The sequence below is a fragment of the Mobula hypostoma genome, chromosome 3 (genome assembly GCF_963921235.1).
Source record: "Mobula hypostoma chromosome 3, sMobHyp1.1, whole genome shotgun sequence".
Lineage (NCBI taxonomy): Eukaryota > Metazoa > Chordata > Chondrichthyes > Myliobatiformes > Myliobatidae > Mobula > Mobula hypostoma.
Window position 1 is genome coordinate 147,778,971 of NC_086099.1, and position 21,273 is coordinate 147,800,243.

The window sequence follows — 21,273 nt, forward strand, 5'->3', positions numbered from 1 at the left end:
AAGAAACTGGCTAGTGCATACCAATAAAATGTTTAATGTTTCTAAATCTCTTGAAACAACCATTTTAAATAACTAAAAATAAACCCTAGAAATGTAATTCTAATTTGGAGCTTGTTGCACAGATATGATAGTGAAAATCAAATTTTTGTAACTGAAGTACAATAAAAATCATTTGCCTATCATTTCTTGTCACTCAGAAAAATTGACTGGGTTCTACATGTCATGAATTATCCTTGGAATGCTGATGTAATTTTGCATTTAGGATTGCAAAGCACATCATCAGTTCCCATGCAGTGCTCTATTTCGGCCATTGCAGCAAAATTTGAACCACATTAACTAAGGAGAAACCCCAATTGACTATTTCCAGGGTAACATGTTTTTCACGCCACTCTGCTAAACTAGGAGGTTTATGTGTGATCAATTGCCTTCATCCTTAATCCTTGCCTTCCCTCCTGTTCTACTCTATAATCTAATCATTGTGTACTGATCCAATACCCCCTCCCCTTTTCTCCAATTTAATGCCATTTTCCCAAGTTATTCCAATGCATTTCCAGTTTCCACTTCACCTCTCCCTGATGACTGATGATATCTGATTTCTCCCACCACTCTTTACTGAACTCCTGACCACTTACTCTGCACTCTCTTCAGAGTTTCCTTGTTTTCTTAGGCTAAGCAGATAGATAAATTCCAGTCCCTAGTTTGAAGGCAGTTTTATTATTCACCAATGCGCTACAGTACCCTGAGGGCTGATGTAAAAGGTCAGTAATTCTCGGCATTTTCACAAAAGATAGATTCAAATATTGATTGAAATTCCTTCGACTTCTAACAGAGTGCTTCTAACTATTACTGACTAAGTGAAATGTACAAGCAATATAAATTAGCTGACCTCATGTTGAAAGCTAATTGCTTAACAATGCATTAACAAGTAATCAACAAAGGCTATGAACTTACAAGTAAGCAGTGAGATCTAGTAATTAGAAATGAGATAACAAACCACATCAGGAAGGACATAACACTACTACTATCTTTGAAGTACAAAATGATTCAAATGTTTCAATTTAATATCAGAGAATGTATAGAGTATACAACCAGAAGTTCCTCCTCTTTGCAGACATCCACAAAAGAGAAAAAAAAAGAATGAATGACAGAAACATTAGACCCCCAAAGCTGCCCATCCCACTCACAAGCAACTGCAAAAGTATCACCCGTCACCCCCTCCCCACATGCTCAAGCAAAAGCACTGACCCTCTCCCCACCACCATTCTTCTTGCAAGCAATAGCAAAGCCTCCAAAGAGACCATGTTCTGGAGTCCATCAATAAAACTACTGTCCGTCGCAGTGCTTTGACATCTCAGACAGGCTCTCTCACTGGTGAGGGAGAGATATTGCTCCTGCAACAAACCAGAGTGGGAGACCAGCAGCTCTCTGTTTCGATGTTACAATCTGCCATGTCACTTGTCCGAGTCCCCTGACACGAGGACCAACAGACTCTCACTCACCATCAAGAGAGACAGAGATTGCTGAAGTGCATGGGCCTTCTGACAGCAGTGCACACTACCTGCTCTCTCAGTGTTTCAATCTCCCTTGGCGCTCCAGTCAGCGACATCAGTGAAGAACTGGGTTATCCACTGGGCCGCACCCCCAAAGACACACGTCTTCCAGGCCGAACCTGGAGGTATCAAAACGCCAGGCCACATGTCAAGTCCAAGAATGAGAACCCACCACGTGGAGAACTATAGTTTGAGCTGTAGCTGTAGATCACAGACTCTAACGGGCCCCCAGCTACTTTAACAAGAAAAGAGAGACATGAAAAAAAAGAAAACGCTATTTTGTGGACAAAGAAGTCGCCTGTCTGCAAAAATTGCTGGTGTCTACTTTTATGTACTTATAATCTCTGACTTCTTCATATCTTCCAATCTACCAATGATCTCAAATCCCACCTTCTTCTCCCCTTTCATCAGTCCAAGTTGACTACTCCATCTCCAAATCCTTGGCCCACTCTTCCATCTCCAACAAACACTCCCCTTCTCATAGCCCCTCCCTGTGCAACTGTAGGAGATGCATACTTGCCTTTTATTTCTCTCTTTGTCTCTATCTAGGGATCCCTGCAGTCCTTCCAGATGAAGCAGCAATTCATTCACACATCCTTCGATTCAGTGCATTGTACATGATCCCCTTTATATCAGAGGAATGAAACAAAGACTAGGTACAAAATACCTCTTTTCAATTCTCAAAGGCAATTATGATCTTCCATTTCTCTGTCACTTTAATTCTTCAACCCACTATGTCTCTGGCCTCCACTGACAGTCCATGTAAAGGCATTTGTAAGGTTCCCTATGCAAGGCTCAGTAATGTATTTGATAAGGTTTCCCATGCAAGGCTCCTTCAGAAAGTAAGGAGACATGGGATCCAAGGAGACCTTGCTTTGTGGATCTGGAATTGGCTTGCCCACAGAAGACAAAGAGTGGTTGTAGATGGTTCGTATTCTTCATGGAGTTCAGTACCCAGTGGTGTTCCACAGGGATCTGTTCTGGGACCCCCCTCTTCTTTTCGAATTTTATAAATGACCTGGATGAGGAAGTAGAAGGGTGGGTTAGTAAGTTTGCTGATGACACAAAGGTTGGGGGTGTTGTGGATAGTCTGGAGGGTTGTCAGAGGTTACAGCGAGACACAGTAGGATGCAGAACTGGGCTGGGAAGTGGCAGATGGACTTCAACACAGATAAATTTGAAGTGCTTCATTGTGGTAGGTCCAATTTGAAGAGAGAATATAATATTAATGGTAAGACTCTTGGAAGTATGGAGGATCTGAGAGGTCTTGGGGTCCATGTCAATAGGACACTGAAAGCTGCTGTGCAGGTTGACAGTGTTGTTAAGAAGGCGTATGATATGTTGGCATTCATCAGCTGTGGGATTGAGTTCAAGAGCCGTGAGGTAATGTTACAGCCATATAAGACCTTGGTCAGACCCCACTTGGAGTACTGTGTTCAGTTCTGGTCACCTCACTACAGGAAGGATGTGGATACTATAGAGAGAGTGCAGAGGAGATTTACCGGTATGTTGCCTGGATTGGATGCTCTACCTTATGAGAATAAGTTGAGTGAACTTGGCTTTTTCTCCTTGGAGCAACAGAGGATGAGAGGTGACCCGATGGAGGTGTATAAGATGATGAGAGGCATTGATCATGTGGATAGCCAGAGGCTTTTTCCCAGGGCTGAAATGGCTGACACAAGGGGGCATAGTTTTAAGGTGCTTGGAAATGGGTACCAAAGGGATGTCAGGGTTAAGCTTTTTACACAGAGAGTGGTGGGTGGGTGCATGGAATGCACTGCCGGTGGCAGTGGTGGAGGTGGATACAATAGGGTCTTTTAAGAGCCTCTTAGATAGGTACATGGAGCATAGAAAAATAGAGGGCTATGTGCTAGGGAAATTCTAGGAAGTCTCTAGAGTAAGTTCCATGGTCGGCACAACATTGTGGGACAAAGGGCCTGTAATGTGCTGGAGATTTTCTGTGTTCTATGTTCTATGTAAACTTAAGGAATGGTATCACATATTCCTACAGTTACAACCACGGATTTAATGTCAAGTTTAACAATTTCAATAAAGCCCTCTTTACTCAGAAATGTGCTGTATATTTGTTTCACTTGATTTCTGTTTTTAAAAGTAATTGTTACTATAACTTTGATCTGCCTCCATGGCAGACCTTCCCTCTATTCTGTTCACTTTCCTCAAATTAAAACATGCTGATCTTGTTACTTTACATTTTTGATGAATGATCCTTGACTTGAAACGTTAACACTTATTCTCTTTCCACTAATGTTCCTCGAACTCCTGTGTGCTTTCAGCATTCTTTGTTTTGAATTTCCTGCTTTTGCTGAAATCAAGCAACAGATCTGTGTCTTTGGCCTTACTTGCAATTGAAGTCGGATGCAGTGGACTATGACCAAAACTGTCAGGGATGTCACACATCCGTGTCATTGGTGATGGGTACATGGGAAATACTGGATGAAACTTGTTCTCACAAATGGTTCATCAAACACTGAAAATGTGTGTTTTGAGATAAACTTGTTTTGGTGCATCAAGTTATCACTGAAATAACTTGTAATCCAAGAAAGAAATAAAGCAGTACTTTTACAAAGAACTTGTTCATGAAATACATTCAGTTCTGATTCAACAAACAAATTTGACTGAACACTTGAACCATAATTTCTGTGAAAGTCAGAGTGTTTTCTGGACCAGTCTTCCACTGTGATGATTGAGGATGGAAAACACTTGCAGTCGTGGGGGCAGTGGGTAGCGGGAATGTTAGGCATGAAGACGCTATCAGTGAGCAGAAATTTGTCTCATGGAATTGCTCAATGAAGACAACATTGTACTGTTCCTCCAGTAAAGCAGTAATTGATATTTAATTCAATGGACTATAATGAAACTGAATCTAATTAGGAGAGGAATGAACTATGAATTGGGAAATAACAAAGCTGTTGGTTCAACTTTACTATTAGATAAATAGTGGGACACTCAATATTTCCAAAAATTGGGCAGAGGTTCTATCTGCTAGTTATCATTAATATACAGAAGATGCTATAGAACAGACTGTCCAACAAAACTTATAAAATTGTTTGAGAAACCAACATTTACATAGAGTCTACAAACTTGATGAGTTGTCTATTGGATGCTATTTACTTAGATTTTTAAAGAATATTCAGTCAAGTTCCATAAATGCATCCTTCAACTCTATAGGTGACATATCACCTCTGGAATGGTGGGAGTGTAACGCACCCGAGCATTGTGTCTGGGGCTATCTTATTCACACCTAGCTAGTGTCTTTGGCAGTATTCTGGTGTGTCATATTTAATGGCTCTCAAGCCCAAAATACTCATTAGCTTGCATCCATTTATTTCACTGTTTCAGTTTCAATGTACAACAGGTAAAACAAAATACTGCAAGATACCGAAAAGGAGCTTTGGAGGACTTTATTTGTATTTTAGTTCAGAGTACATGATCTGAATGAATGGCCCATTGTCACAGCTCACCTTCCCTTCATCTTCCTGGCCCAGAATGCACCAGTGTTGAAAAGTAAGGCCCTGGGTAGCAAGTGGGCCTTGAATATCATTGGCCTGAAGAAGCTTCACGCAAGGAAGTTCAAGGGAAGCCTTTGACATTCAGAAGTTTTGAAAATGATCAAAAATAATATAATTAATTAAAAAATTGACTTTGCTTTGCATAAAAGGATAAATAAATATGAGCATGTAAAACACTTAAGTCATTAAAATATAAAAATCCAAATATAAAAATATTTAAAAATTGTAACTTATTCATCCTCGCAGCCCTGGAATCTGCTCTCCAATATATAGACTTGTGATTCCTGATACAGGCTCCAAGAGATGAATCCCCAGGTGTACAGACAGGGAATCTCAACATACCGCTGCTCCACCACTGGTTCCATGTGAAGTTCAGTGGTGGATTACACTGGAGAAATGAGGAGAAATGGATGGTGGAGCAGGGTCTTAGTGTGGGCATCCTGAAACCTGCCAGCACAAATGGAGAAATGTCAGCTGTTCTCTGCAGAGCTATTGGCAAAAATGTGCACGCTCAGATTAGATTTTGTTATTTTCTGAGCTGGCAGCTAACTGTACAAGTGCAGAATACCTTTCAGCAAGGAACATGTTGTTTCCTCTGTAGCTGTATCTTTGTATTGTAATTCCATTGGCTGATTCCTGACATGTTCCTGCTTCTCAAAGAAAGTAATTACTTAATGGACACTCCAATTTGCATTGAGTTTAGAGACTCGGGGTATAGTTAATGTGCTGCCTTGAAATTAGCCTGCTGCTTTTTTGGATTTGGATTTGTGTTCATGAATTGTCTTTGAAATTCTGATGTGATTTCAGCATCAGGGTTATAAAGGGTGAAGTAATTCTTCCCATTTTATTGCTTTATTTGGAGCATTGCATGGGACCTTGAACCACATTTTCCAGGGAGTGATCACCACTGAATATGTCCAAAGCAAGCTAGTGTTTATACTCTAGCAATGAACAGTGAGGCCTGCGGGTAATCAAATCTCTGCATCTTTAGGCCCCCACTAAACAGCATGATTGTGCACCCCCACCCAACTCCCTCCTAATTTCATGACTACCCCTACCCTCACAATCTGGTACCCAGCACCACCCAAAGTATTGTTCTTTGAATTTCTAATTGTTGTGTCTCAACACACTCTGAACAGCGTCCTGTTAGACTAGGGTGTAGAATTGTTGGTTTTCTAGTATTTTTCTTTAGCTTAACTTTCCATGTTTGCTTATCATTTTTATATAATCACATGTATAAGTGTAATTGCCCAGAAAATTCACTCAGAGTCAGAATCATGTTTAATATCACTGGTATATGTCTGAGGTTTGTTGTTTTGTGGCAGCAGTACATAATACAGCCTAATAATAAAAAATCATAAATTACAGTAAGAAGTATATATTAAAAATTAAATTAAATATATAGGGCGTAAAAGAGAGCCAAAAAACTACTGAGGTAATGTTCATGGATCCATTGTCCATTCAGAAATCTGATGGCAAGGGGAAGAAGCTGTTCTTGAAACGCTGAGTATGTGCCTTCACGTTTCTGTACTTCCTCCTTGATGGTAGCTTGGAGGGTCCTTAATGATGGATGCCATCCTTTTGAGCCATTGCCTTTTGAGTGTGTCCTCGATGCTTGGGAGGTTAGTGCCTATGACGGCAGTTTCCCATATTTCTGTAGCTTTTTCCAGTCCTGTGCAGTGGCCCCTCCATAGCCGACAGTGATGCAACCAGTTAGAGTGCTCACCATGGTACACCTGTAGAAATTTGTGAGCGTCTTTGGTGACATACCAAGTGATAGTCTAGTAATTGTAGTATAGCTGATGCTGTATCTTCTAGAAGATTCTCAATTTTTTCTGCATCAGGTGTCCTGACACTTGAATCTGAGTATTTTGTAGATTAATTGTTATCACTGGAACATTGTTATCTCGAGTCTGAGTATGAGACAACCACTACTTCTTTTTCTTTGATTATTCATTGTTCTTGTAATGCTTAAAGAAATGGCCATAACTACCAAGTTTTATGCTCATTCTTGACTTTCAAAGAATGTCTGGATCAATAGCACCAGATCCAACAATTCTGTATTAAAAGTAAGATCTTTTTGGCAACATACTGTATCTGCATGAATAAGGTGACCTTAATTATTATACTACGCAAACAACAGGAATTCTGCAGATGCTGGAAATTCAAGCAACACACATCAAAGTTGCTGGTGAACGCAGCAGGCCAGGCAGCATCTCTAGGAAGAGGTACAGTCGACGTTTCAGGCTGAGACTCTTCGTCACGACTAACTGAAGGAAGAGTTAGCAAGAGATTTGAAAGTGGAAGGGGGAGGGGGAGATCCAAAATGATAGGAGAAGACAGGAGGGGGAGGGATGGAGCCAAGAGCTGGACAGGTGATTGGCAAAAGGGATATGAGAGGATCATGGGACAGGAGGGCCAGGGAGAAAGACAAGGGGGCGGGGGCACCCAGAGGATGGGCAAGGGGTATAGTCAGAGGGAGAAAAGGGAGAGTGAGAGAAATAATGTGTGCATAAAAATGAGTAACAGATGGGGTACGAGGGGGAGGTGGGGCCTTAGCGGAAGTTAGAGAAGTCGATGGAGGAGGTCGATGCCGATGTCGATGCCATCAGGTTGGAGGCTACCCAGACGGAATATAAGGTGTTGTTCCTCCAACCTGAGTGTGGCTTCATCTTTACAGTAGAGGAGGCCGTGGATAGACATGTCAGAATGGGAATGGGATGTGGAATTAAAATGTGTGGCCACTGGGAGATCCTGCTTTCTCTGGCGGACAGAGCGTAGGCATTCAGCAAAGCGGTCTCCCAGTCTGCGTCGGGTCTCGCCAATATATAGAAGGCCACATCGGGAGCACCGGATGCAGTATATCACCCCAGTCGACTCACAGGTGAAGTGTTGCTTCACCTGGAAGGACTGTTTGGGGCCCTGAATGGTGGTAAGGGAGAAAGTGTAAGGGCATGTGTAGCACTTGTTCCGCTTACACGGATAAGTGCCAGGAGGGAGATCAGTGGGGAGGGATGGGGGGGACGAATGGACAAGGGAAAGCAGGATCTCCCAGTGGCCACACATTTTAATTCCACATCCCATTCCCATTCTGACATGTCTATCCACGGCCTCCTCTACTGTAAAGATGAAGCCACACTCAGGTTGGAGGAACAACACCTTATATTCCGTCTGGGTACCCTCCAACCTGACGGCATGAACATTGACTTCTCTAACTTCCGCTAATGCCCCACCTCCCCCTCGTACCCCATCTGTTATTTATTTTTATACACACATTCTTTCTCTCACTCTCCTTTTTCTCCCTCTGTCCCTCTGAATATACCCCTTGCCCATCCTCTGGGTTCCCCCCCCCCTTGTCTTTCTCCCCGGACCTCCTGTCCCATGATCCTCTCATATCCCCTTTGCCTATCACCTGTCCAGCTCTTGGCTCCAGCCCTCCCCCTCCTGTCTTCTCCTATCATTTTGGATCTCCCCCTCCCGCTCCCACTTTCAAATCTCTTGCTAACTCTTCCTTCAGTTGGTCCTGACGAAGGGTCTCGGCCTGAAACATTGACTGTACCTCTTCCTAGAGATGCTGCCTGGCCTGCTGCGTTTGATGTGTGTTGCTTAATTATTATACTGGCTGGATTGAAAAGTTTTTTTGGCAATATAGAACAGAAGCTGATAATAAATGGAAAAGATATCAGCTGTAGCCAGTAACTACTATAGAACAGCAGGAGCATATTCAGAATTCCCATGAGTTTCTCATGGCAGATGAGAAAAGTATATTGTTTTCAATAAAATAAATTTGCAGATGACACAAAGGAATGCAGTTGTGTATAAATAAAAAAAGACTATGCTCCAAAAGATTAGAAAACAGCGAGCAAAAGTTATAGATGGATTCTAACGTAGACAAAACAAAAGTGATATATATTTGCACAGGAAACAGATGTGTAATAGAAGTGATTTCATCTGTAAAGGCAGTCAGTTATAAAAGCCACCAGCTAATCCAAGTACATTTGTAGATAAGTTGAAATAAATTAACTTCAATTGTGTATTGCTTATTTCTGATTCTGCAGTATTTGGCATAGTAACTTCAGAAAAGTTACTTATCTTACATATAATTTCAATCCCTATCTCAATTAACCTTGTCCTCTGTCACTTAACATCTTCCTGTCCTTCCTTAACCTTTCCCTACAAATAAGTTCTTCTGACAAATAAGTCATGATGGTCACGTTGCTAGGCTACTCATTGCCAGCCCTTCCTTGCAACCTACTCTTTTTTTTGCTACTTCTACTCTTAGTTCCCTCAGGCTCTGTCTCTGGAAATAATTCTCCCCCTGTTACAACAGTATTTTTACATTTTCTACTATTTGGCTGTTTAGTGCTGCAGTAATCTTTCCAACTGCGTCCTTGCACCTGCCTTTCACACATTAGTTTCCAAGAAAACACTTAACATCTCCCAAGATGGTTGTTTTCCCATCCACTCTGGTCTCAGACACTGGCCAATTTTTATTGTCTGAAGTACAAGGAATGCAAAAAATTACTCTGAACTCATCTTGTCTAAACCTGCTTTTCTCTCTCTTTTTTAAATCCTATTTTCACTTACACTCTGATTATCCAACTTCCACTCCATTTTTAAATATGCTGAAATTATAAAGACTTGTTGATTGTTGAAGTTGTCTCCCCTTCTTTTCTTTCATAAGTATATCACTACTCTCTACCTCAAACTTAATTCCTCTGTTATTGTTGACTACAGTTTCATTCCCCCAAACTTTGGCAATACAACAAATGCAGTGATAAACACTCAATATACAGACAAAAGGTGTGTTACTCTATGATTAGATTAATCCCACTGGTGATTCATTGCTTGCAGTAGGAACTGTGTGAAGCTGAAGTTGAATAATTAGTGACTGTTTATCATGATAAACTTATTTTAAAGTTAACTAATCCACTGCTTTAATATTGCAAATGGAAATGAATCATTAATTTGAGTTTTATAATCAGTATGAACAACAATCAAAATAAAAGAATATGATGGAATGACTTTCAATTATAATGATCTGTTCATTACTTCTTGCTGTTTTATTTTTTTGATAACTGAAAGTAAACAACATGCATATTTCATTTATATAGGTCTGTTAATGCAGAAAATTATTCCTAAATATTTGAAAGAGGCATAGTATAAGTTTAAGGTACTGAGTCAAAGAGTACCCCTAGATTAAAAATTCTGTGCATGCAAAATGGTTTACTTGAAAGGCATTGATGCATATCAATAACAATCATTTTGAAAACCTATTTTAAATGCAGCCTGCTTAGGAGGGGGATGTCAGAATGATTGGCAGCTATGAACCAAATTGGGCCAATGCTGTGGTCAAAGTATAAGAAGTCTTTGTTATGCAGTTTGGTCAGTAGAAGGGTAGCAGGAAGGTTGTTGGGAAGATATTGGGTGGTTTTGGTGAGATGTTTAGAAAAGAGGCATTTAAATGAGGGATCGGGCCCTGCATTACACCAAGGATGAGATGAGTAAGAAGGGTAAGGGGAAGTTGAAGATCAAGAGTCCTCCAAGGACATTGTGAGAACATGTAGTCAAATCATAACTCAGGACAAACACGAGGAAATCTGCAGATGCTGGAAATTCAAGCAACGCACACAAAATGCTGGTGAACTCATGAAGTGTCTAAACATAGCTGTGGCCCATTGCATTTAACATCCTGTTAACAGATGAGTAACATCATAATATGAACTATGTGAATCTCATAAGGTACAAAATTTTTTGTTCAGGAAGGGACCTCCTTCAGTGATTGGTTGTTGTCCAAACCAACTCTCCAGACATATGATATGTTCCATCATCTCTCTACTCTCACCCAGATTCAGTCTTACCAAGTTACTCTTTTCCTCAGGCACTCCAACATACAGCTCTAAAGAGTTCTCTCAAGTGTGAATTTCCTGGTTATTTGCAGGTAGGAAGTTCCACTGCAGCCATTCTCAATTTAGCTTCCTCCCTGAGTTTCAGCTAGATAACAATGCCCACTATACCTCACTTCTTCCTTAGCTGTCTGCCAAAAGCCAAACAGAGGGTTCGTTATTGTAAGCATGAAGAGTACCTGACACAATGTTGCCAATATTTTAAAGTTCAATATGTGAATAGTTGAAATCCTCCAGCAGACAGTATACGATTAACTTAAAAGACAGGGGATTCTGGAGATGCTGGAAATCTTGAGAAATACCCATGAAATGCTAGAGGAACTCAGCAGGTCAGGCAGCGTCAATGGAGGGGAATAAAGAGTCAAAGTTTCTGGCCGAGATCCTTCATGGATTCACTCACTTTAACCTCCTTCTCTGTTCTTTTCTAGGAGTCTCAGCTGCCAAAGGATAATACTGCATAAAAATTTGTTCTTCTCCTACATGTTTAACTCAGCCTTTACCCTTATTCAATTAATGGCGGTGGCCAATGACAAGAAAGTAGTCTTTCAAAACCCCGTAAGTATTAATATAGCAGTAACAACTTATATTTGTATAGCTTTTTCACAAATGCTCTCACAGGACAAAATAAAAGATTTGCTTTCCAGTTCCTTTAGGAAATTTAAGGGAAGGAGCATAAAGATTAGTGAAGAGGTAGGTTTCAAGATAAATTCAGATTTTAGTGCCTGCTAGCTGAAAAGGCTCAGCCACTAATCAGAGAAGTTCAAGAGGCAGAACTGGAGGTGATCCTACATCTGGCAAGGTTATGAGGTTGGAGAAAATTATTAAGGGAAAAAGGAATAAAGACATGGAAAGATTTGAAAAGAAGAATGATAATTTTAAAGCTGTGGTTCAAAGCAACTGTGCTGACATAGGTGATAGATAAACAGGACTTGCAAGAGCCCATGTAGAAGGTGTTTTCAAACAAATTGTGCAACCATTTTCTATGTAGTAAATTATTCAGTTAACAACCAAATTCTAGTTCACAAGTAAGTTTTGTTTGACAATGAAAATTACACCAATATAAATTAGTAACTCTTTGCTGTAAACATTTAGGGTTAAATGATACTGATGCAAATGCCAAGTCATGTAAATCAATGAATAACCCAGGACTTATATAATCATGGCTTATATGCACACACATTTGGTTAAAATAGTTATCCATTGTAAGGCAATGTATTTGCAATAATTTTGTTCGATGGCATTTTGCTTGCTGATATGCTGAAGCCTAAAGGAAGTATCTTTAAGTATAAAAACTGTCTTTCTCGTCCATTTGCTAAGAAGGTAAAAAGTCATAAGGAAGCTCACAAATGTTGGTATAATTCTGTGTAATTTATGCATTATGTTGGGTTATATCTGTAGCAACCAAGGAGATGAATCAGGCAGTATTTTCTGCAGCCATGGAATTTCCCAAAGTGCTTTGCAGCCAGTGGAGAATGTACTCTGAATGTAACATAGAAAGTGTGGCTGTCAATTTATTCACAGCATATTCCCAGAGCAGCAGTGAGAGAAATACAAAATCATCTGTTCAGGTGTCAGCTCTGAATAAATACAGGACAGGATTCAGTGGAGTGCAAATAATAGTACAGGTGGAATATAAGCTTACCTACAAGCTTAACGTTCTGCAGTCACGTTTGCAGGTACAACTGAGACTGAACCATAAATGGCAACACAGTTTGTCATTCACTTATCTCAGTTGACTGAGTTGATCACTTCACATGATTATCATAATCTGTATGAAAGGCTAAATGTCTTATCTATATAAATATAACTCATTTTTCCTCACTATCCAATTCTCCTAATGAGAGGATAATGTCCAAAAGTCTGTGGAAGAAAGTCCTAACAACTTGGCTGCAGGAAGATACATGAAGTTAATCACTCCTAGGAAGTGATATAAAAGCCTGATCCAGAAGATATAGATCATAGAACATTACAGCACAATTCAGACTCTTTGGCCCATGATATTGTGCCGACATTTTATCCTACTCTAAGATCAATCTAACCCTTCCTCTTACATAGCCCATTTTTCTATCATCCACGTACCTATCTAAGAGTCTCTTAAATGTATCTGATGTATCTGCCTCTACTGCCACCCCTGGCAGCGTGATCCATCCATTTCCCACTTACTGTAAAAATCTTACAGTGCTTCTGACATTTTCCTTATACTTTGCTCTGATCACCTTCAAATTATGCTCCCTCATATTAACCTTTTCTGTCCTTGGAAAAAATTACTGGCAATCCTTGACCTATGCCTCTTAATCATCTTATGCAACCTTTATCAAATCACCTCTCAGCCTCCTTCACTCCACAGAGGAAAAACTCTGTCACGTTTAACCTATCCTCGCAAGACATGTTCTCTAATCCAGGCAACGTCCTGGTAAATCTCCTCTGCACCCTCTCTAAAGCTTCCACATCCTTCCCATAATGAGGCAACCAAAAATTAACACAATATTCCAAGTGTGGTCCAGCCAGTGCTTCATAGAGCTCCAACATTACCCTGCAGCTCCTGGACTCACTCTCTCCAACTAATGAAGGCCAGCACACCATACACCTTCTTAACAACCTTATCAATTTGTGCGACAACTCTCAGGCATCTATGGACAAGGAGCCCAAGAATCTTCCACACTGCCAAGAGTTTTGCCATTCACCCTGTATTTTGCTTCCAAAATTGACTTTCTGAAATTAATTGCTTCACTCTTTTACAGGTTGAATTCCATCTGCCACTTTTCAGCACATCTCTTTATACTGTCAGTGTCCCACTGCAACTTGTTACAACCTTCCACACAATCCACAGCTCCACCAATCTTCGTGTCATCTGCAAACTTACTAACCCACTCTTTATCTTTCTCATTCAAGTTATTTATAAAATTCACAAAGAGCAGGGGTCCCAGAACAGATCCCTGCAGAGCACCACTGGCCACCAACATCCAGGCTGAGAATGCTCAGTCTACAACCATAATCTGCCTTCTATGCGTAAGCCAATTCTGAATCCACACAGCCAGGTTTCCTCAGATTCCATGCCTCCTGACTTTGTGAATGTGTCTACCATGGGGAACCTTATCAAGCCCCTTACTAGAGTCCATATATACCACACCTATGGTTCTACCTTCATTAATATGCTTTGTTCACATCCTCAAAGAATTCAGTCAGGCTCGAGAGACATAACCTGCCTCTCACAAAGCCATGCTGGCTATCCCTAACCAGACATGAGAAAATCTGCAGACGCTGGACATTTAAGCAACACACACAAAATGCTGGTGGAACACAGCAGGCCAGGCAGAATCTATAGGAAGAAGTACAGTCGATGTTTCGGGCGACACCATTCGTCCTGATGAAACGTCGACTGTACTTCTTCCTATAGATGCTGCCTAGCCTGCTGTGTTCCACCAGCATTTTGTGTGTGATCCCTAATAGAACATAGAATAGTACAGCACAGTACAGGCCCTTCGGCCCACAATGTTGTACCGACTCTCAAACCCTGCCTCCCATATAACACCCCACCTTAAATTCCTCCATATACCTGTCTAGTAGTCTCTTAAACTTCACTAGTATATCTGCCTCCACCACTGACTCAGGCAGTGCATTCCACGCACCAACCACTCTCTGAGTAAAAAACCTTCCTCTAATATCCCCCTTGAACTTCCCACCCCTTACCTTAAAGCCATGTCCTCTTGTATTGATCAGTGGTGCCCTGGGGAAGAGGCACTGGCTATGTACTCTATCTATTCCTCTTATTATCTTGTACACCTCTATCATGTCTCCTCTCATCCTCCTTCTCTCCAAAGAGTAAAGCCCTAGCTCCCTTAGTCTCTGATCATAATGCATACTCTCTAAACCAGACAGCATCCTGGTAAATCTCCTCTGTACCCTTTCCAATGCTTCCACATCCCTCCTATAGTGAGGCGACCAGAACTGGACACAGTGCTCCAGGTGTGGCCTAACCAGAGTTTTATAGAGCTGCATCATTACATCGCGACTCTTAAACTCTATCCCTCGACTTATGTAAGCTAACACCCCATAAGCTTTCTTAACTACCCTGTCCACCTGTGAGGCAACTTTCAGGGATCTGTGGACATGTACCCCCAGATCCCTCTGCTCCTCCACACTACCAAGTATCTTGCCATTTACTTTGTACTCTGCCTTGGAGTTTGTCCTTCCAAAGTGTACCACCTCACACTTCTCTGGGTTGAACTCCATCTGCCACTTCTCAGCCCACTTCTGCATCCTATCAATGTCTCTCTGTAATCTTTGACAATACTCTACACTATCTACAACACCACCAACCTTTGTGTCGTCTGCAAACTTGCCAACCCACCTTCTACCCCCACATCCAGGTCATTAATAAAAATCACGAAAAGTAGGGGTCCCAGAACAGATCCTTGTGGGACACCACTAGTCACAATCCTCCAATCTGAATGTACTCCCTCCACCACCACCCTCTGCCTTCTGCAGGCAAGCCAATTCTGAATCCACCTGGCCAAACTTCCCTGGATCCCATGCCTTCTGACTTTCTGAATAAGCCTACTGTGTGGAACCTTGTCAAATGCCTTACTAAAATCCATATCGATCACATCCACTGCACTACGCTCATCTATATGCCTGGTCACCTCCTCAAAGAACTCTATCAGGCTTGTTAGACACGATCTGCCCTTCACAAAGCCATGCTGACTGCCCCTGATCAGACCATGATTCTCTAAATGCCCATAGATCCTATCTCTAAGAATCTTTTCCAACAGCTTTCCCACCACAGACGTAAGGCTCACTGGTCTATAATTACCTGGACTATCCCTACTACCTTTTTTGAACAAGGGGACAACATTCACCTCCCTCCAATCTTCTGGTACCATTCCCGTGGACAACGAGGACATAAAGATCCTAGCCAAAGGCTCAGCAATCTCTTCCCTCGCCTTGTGGAGCAGCCTGGGGAATATTCCGTCAGGCCCCGGGGACTTATCCGTCCTAATGTATTTTAACAACTCTGCCTATGCTTTTCCAATTGCTCATTATTGTGGTAGTTAATGGGTTAATCCTATGCATCTCAGTTAGCCACCCCGACAAGAGAGGAGTTCACATATTGTACCAGCAGAGTTATCAATAAAGTTCAGTTGAATAGCCTCCATGCTGGCGTGCTCTGCACTATCCCTCATTAAGAAACACAACATGGTGTTAGAGTAGTTGATCATCAATGAATTCGGACGACAAACCAAAGGAGATCCCCACCAAGAAAGAATTTCAGTATGTCTGTTCTTGTTCACATATATCTGTGGGAGGTGTCCAGGGACTTGTCGCCTACAGGCTGCACCTAAAAGCGGATAGATTGTAATAATCTACGGATTATTATGGATTATAGATTGTATGGGTCCTAGCTATGCCTACCTTTTTGTTGGGTTTGTGGAACAATCTATGTTCCGTGCCTATTCTGGTATCTGTTCCCCCACTTTTGCTTCGCTACATCGACGACTGCATTGGCGCTGCTTCCTGCACACATGCAGAACTCGTTGACTTTATTAACTTTGCCTCCAACTTTCACCCTGCCCTCAAGTTTACCTGGTCCATTTCCGACACCTCCCTCCCCTTTCTAGATCTTTCTGTCTCTGTCTCTGGAGACAGCTTATCCACTGATGTCTACTATAAGCCTACTGACTCTCACAGCTATCTGGACTATTCCTCTTCTCAACCTGTCTCTTGCAAAAACGCTATCCCCTTCTCGCAATTTCTCCGTCTCCGCCGCATCTGCTCTCAGGATGAGGCTTTTCATTCTAGGACGAGGGAGATGTCTTCCTTTTTTAAAGAAAGGGGCTTCCCTTCCTCCACTAACAACTCTGCTCTTAAACGCATCTCCCCCATTTCACGTACATCTGCTCTCTCTCCATCCTCCCGCCACCCCACTAGGACTAGGGTTCCCCTGGTCCTCACCTACCTCCCCACCAGCCTCTGGGTCCAACATATTATTCTCCGTAACTTCCGCCACCTCCAACGGGATCCCACCACTAAGCACATCTTTCCCTCCCCCACTCTCTCTGCATTCCACAGGGATCGCTCCCTACGCAACTCCCTTGTCCATTCGTCCTCCCCATCCCTCCACACTGATCTCCCTCCTGGCACTTATCCGTGTAAGCGGAACAAGTGCTACACATGCCCTTACACTTCCTCCCTTACCACCATTCAGGTCCCCAAATAGTCCTTCCAGGTGAGGCAACACTTCACCTGTGAGTCGACTGGGGTGATATACTGCGTCTGGTGCTCCCACTGTGGCCTTTTATATATTGGCGAGACCCAACGCAGACTGGGAGACCGCTTTGCTGAACATCTACGCTCTGTCCACCAGAGAAAGCAGGATCTCCCAGTGGCCACACATTTTAATTCCACATCCCATTCCCATTCTGACATGTCTATCCACGGCCTCCTCTACTGTAAAGATGAAGCCACACTCAGGTTGGAGGAACAACACCTTATATTCCGTCTGGGTAGCCTCCAACCTGATGGCATGAACATCGACTTCTCTAACTTCCGCTAAGGCCCCACCTCCCCCTCGTACCCCATCTGTTACTCATTTTTATGCACACATTCTTTCTCTCACTCTCCTTTTTCTCCCTCTGTCCCTCTGAATATACCTCTTGCCCATCCTCTGGGTCACCCCCCCCCTTGTCTTTCTTCCCGGACCTCCTGTCCCATGATCCTCTCGTATCCCCTTTTGCCTATCACCTGTCCAGCTCTTGGCTCTATCCCTCCCCCTCCTGTCTTCTCCTATCATTTTGGATCTCCCCCTCCCCCTCCAACTTTCAAATCTCTTACTCACTCTTCCTTCAGTTAGTCCTGATGAAGGGTCTCGGCCTGAAACGTCGACTGCACCTCTTCCTACAGATGCTGCCTGGCCTGCTGCGTTCACCAGCAACTTTGATGTGTGTTGCTTGAATTTCCAGCATCTGCAGAATTCCTGTTGTTTGAGATTGTAATAATCTGTGGGCCACTAGCCTGGGGAAGTACACAGAGACACAAACACAGCAAAGATGTCAGAGAAGTCAGTCAAACTCTCAGTGAGAGAGAGAGAAAAAAAGACTTTTGTAGTCTAAATAAATAAAGTAATAAATAGGCAAACAAACAGGAAAATAAAGCAGTACCCGCAGTACCTATATCTGCTTACCCAATAAAGCCCCCTGAAACATTTGATTTCTCTAAACCAGGGGACCTTGACAGATGGCCCAGATGCTTTGAGAGTTTTAAGATTGCAAGCAATCTCACTCAGGCTTCAAGTAAGTACACTGATACAGTAATATACTTGGGCTACTGAAAGAACAGTACCTTATCCATGTGAGACCACGAGTGATGCCCTATTCACTGACCACAGTGAGACATATATCAGTCCCATTGATGAATGTCAGAGCTGAACTTGAGAAATTGGAGGCACTTGACATCAGAACTAGAGTGAATGGACCTACTGACTGATGTGTGGGTATTGTTCCTGTTCCCAAGCCAGATGGGCAATGAGGGTCTGTGTTGATCTAACAAAATGAGGCAGGAGGTTCTTCTGCCCTCTGTTGAGCACACAGTGGGTATGCTGGGTAGAACAAAGATCTTCACCAAACTAGATGCAATCTCAGCGTTCAGGCAGATCCGTTTAGCTCCTACTGAATGGTGTTACACCGAAATTGAAAGAGATGTTGGCTGTCATGTGGGCTTGTGAATGCTTCACATGCTACTTGATAGGCACTAAATTCCTGCTTGAAACAGACCACAAGCCACCTGTCAGCCTCCTCAATTCCAAACACTTGGATGACTTACCTCCACGTCTGCAAAGATTCAAAATGAGGCTTATCCAGAAGTGAATGGATGGAAGCTGACTCCACGCTCATGAAAGACACCAACATCTACTTAACTGAGGTATGTGAAAACTTTCCTGCATCACAGAGTAAACCGGATGAAATTTGCACTGAGTTGAAAAAGGAAAAAAATCTGCAGCAAGGCCATGGAATAATGTCAGCATGGATGGTTGAACCTCTCTGACCCACAGATTTCCCAGACCTTCCATGACAAATTGTAGGCACAGATATTTTTGAGCTGAAAAGAGACAAATATCTTCTCACCGTAGATTACTACTTACAGAATACTGAGGTGTCGAAGCTGTCCTGTACATTCTGAGCATCAGTTAAACAGCACCTGAAAGCTGTATTCACTCGAACAATCATCCACAATTCAGCTGGTCAGAATTCAAAGCCTTTGCTAGGGTCTGAGTTCAAACAGCAGACAAGCAGGTGACGGTAGCCACAGGCAAATGGAGAAGTGGAAAGAGCAGCGCAAACTGTTAAGAGCCTCCTGCTGAAGGCAGAAGACCCCTACAAAGCACTGCTAGCTTATCGCTCCACACCCCTTGTGGTAGGCTGGAGACTGAGAACAAGCCTGTTGTTCTTCCTTCCCTTCTCCAACCTCACTCACCGGACTTAGACCAATTGAGAAATTTTAAGAAATCACAGCATGAGTAAATAAGGCAACATGCATGATCTCAGACAACACAGTACAATCCAAGTCACCAGTCAGGAGCTGTGAAGCTGTCGGAGTTCCAGCCAATCCACCAAAGGAACATTAGTCACTATGATCATTTGTGTTCAGAACATCACAAAGTGAAATCAAGCAGAGTAGACATGTGTTCTTGCACCTTCAAAGTCCACGGAAAGTAGAGAAAGGAATAGAGTGGCCTGATCCTTATGATAGGGGCCACTTACCTGAGGTGGACACACCTGTTCAAGAATCTCCATCTGCTCCAACAATTCCAGGAAGCTATACAGATACGTTCGATAATCTGTCTCACCACGGCGATATACTCCATAGCTTAGGGCAAGTGACCAAAGAGGCAGAATGATCCTGTCACTTTGCCTGAGTGTTCAGGTAGTCTACCCTGACCTCCGTTAGATTTAGATTTTTTTAAAAAGAGGTCTAATGTTGAAAACATTTCACAGACAGAAACTGTTCTTAAAAAAAAAAGGAATTGGAAATAAAGGAGGAAAGCAGAGAGAGTGAGAGACCATTAAAACAAAGAGAAAGACAGTTATAATGTTGGCAATTCTTTGTTCATGTAAAGAGCATAAGTCACGTGCTATGGGTAAAGTGAATGGAATCGCTCAATTTCAGTGACTATAATTTCAATGCAGTTCTATAGACAAGAAGTACATAGCTAGTTTTTCTTTTTCTTCAAGATGGGGAGATGTTGTAGTTGTTAATATTGTTATTGCTAAGCCACTCAGTTAGCCATTCCCCTATGGGAAGAGTTCACATATTGTACAGGTAGCATTATCAATAAAGTTCAGTTAAGTATCTTGCATGCTGCTGGTGTCCTTGTGTTCTCTGCGCTTTCCCTCAATACAAATGCAACACTCGTAAACCTTTATCTCTAAGAATCTTCTCCATAATTTGTAAGACTCACTGGTCTAAAGTTCCCAAGGTCATCCCAACTCCCTTTCTTGAACAAAGAATAACACTTGTCACCCTTAGTCATCTGGTACTACTCCTGTGGCCACTGAGGATGTACAGATCATTGCCAAAGGTCCAACGATCTCTCTCCTTGCTTCCTGCCCTAGAGATCGACCTATCCTAATGTTTGTCAAAGGTTCCAGCACATCGTCATTCTAAAAGTTGGCATAATAGCCTGTTTTACACTGACCTCACAAAAGTTAAAGTCTCTCTCAGTGGCAATATGTTAGAAATTTTTAAGGGGAGAATCAGTCTCTATTACCCTTTATTAGTTCTGATTCTTCAATGTTATGTAGTCCTGATTTTGGGTAAGATAATAATCCAGAAGGGTAATGATTGAATATATTAACTCATTTTTTTGGCAGATGCATGTTGTGAAAATTCTCCAACAGTTTTGTTATTTTCTATTCATCCTTTCAACCACCATGCCGGAAATAAAGAACATTTTGTGAAGTGGAGAAAACTTTCTATTATTGACTAAAGATTTATTTGTTTATTGTGGCAAAAGTATATATTTTCTCCCTTTACAACTGTGACATTAATAATTATCAATAAGATATATTTTCTGAAAAAATAATAAAGTGATAAATGATGTTGTTCTGAAATAATCAATACTGCACTAAATGTTTTCATTCCTCCTTTATCGCTTTATTTAATTGAGTTTCCATTATTTTTTATTACTTCTGGTCTGGTTCAAATTTACTGATGTGTTTTTCTCTGAACCCAGAATACCTATTTTGAGCAAAATTTACCTTATCTAAATTATTTATTAGTCAAATATATTTA

General features: G+C 41.9%; 1 protein-coding gene across 4 annotated transcripts in view; it reads left to right on the forward strand.

The window, feature by feature from the left end:
• calcr (calcitonin receptor) overlaps nt 1–21,273 on the forward strand; it is a 277,766-nt gene that overhangs the window by 162,614 nt on the left and 93,879 nt on the right. For all 4 annotated transcript variants that reach the window (XM_063042335.1, XM_063042333.1, XM_063042336.1 and 1 more), the window contains one exon: nt 11,415–11,541. In XM_063042335.1, coding sequence (XP_062898405.1) covers nt 11,415–11,541 — 127 coding nt within the window. The remainder of the gene's footprint in view (nt 1–11,414; nt 11,542–21,273) is intronic.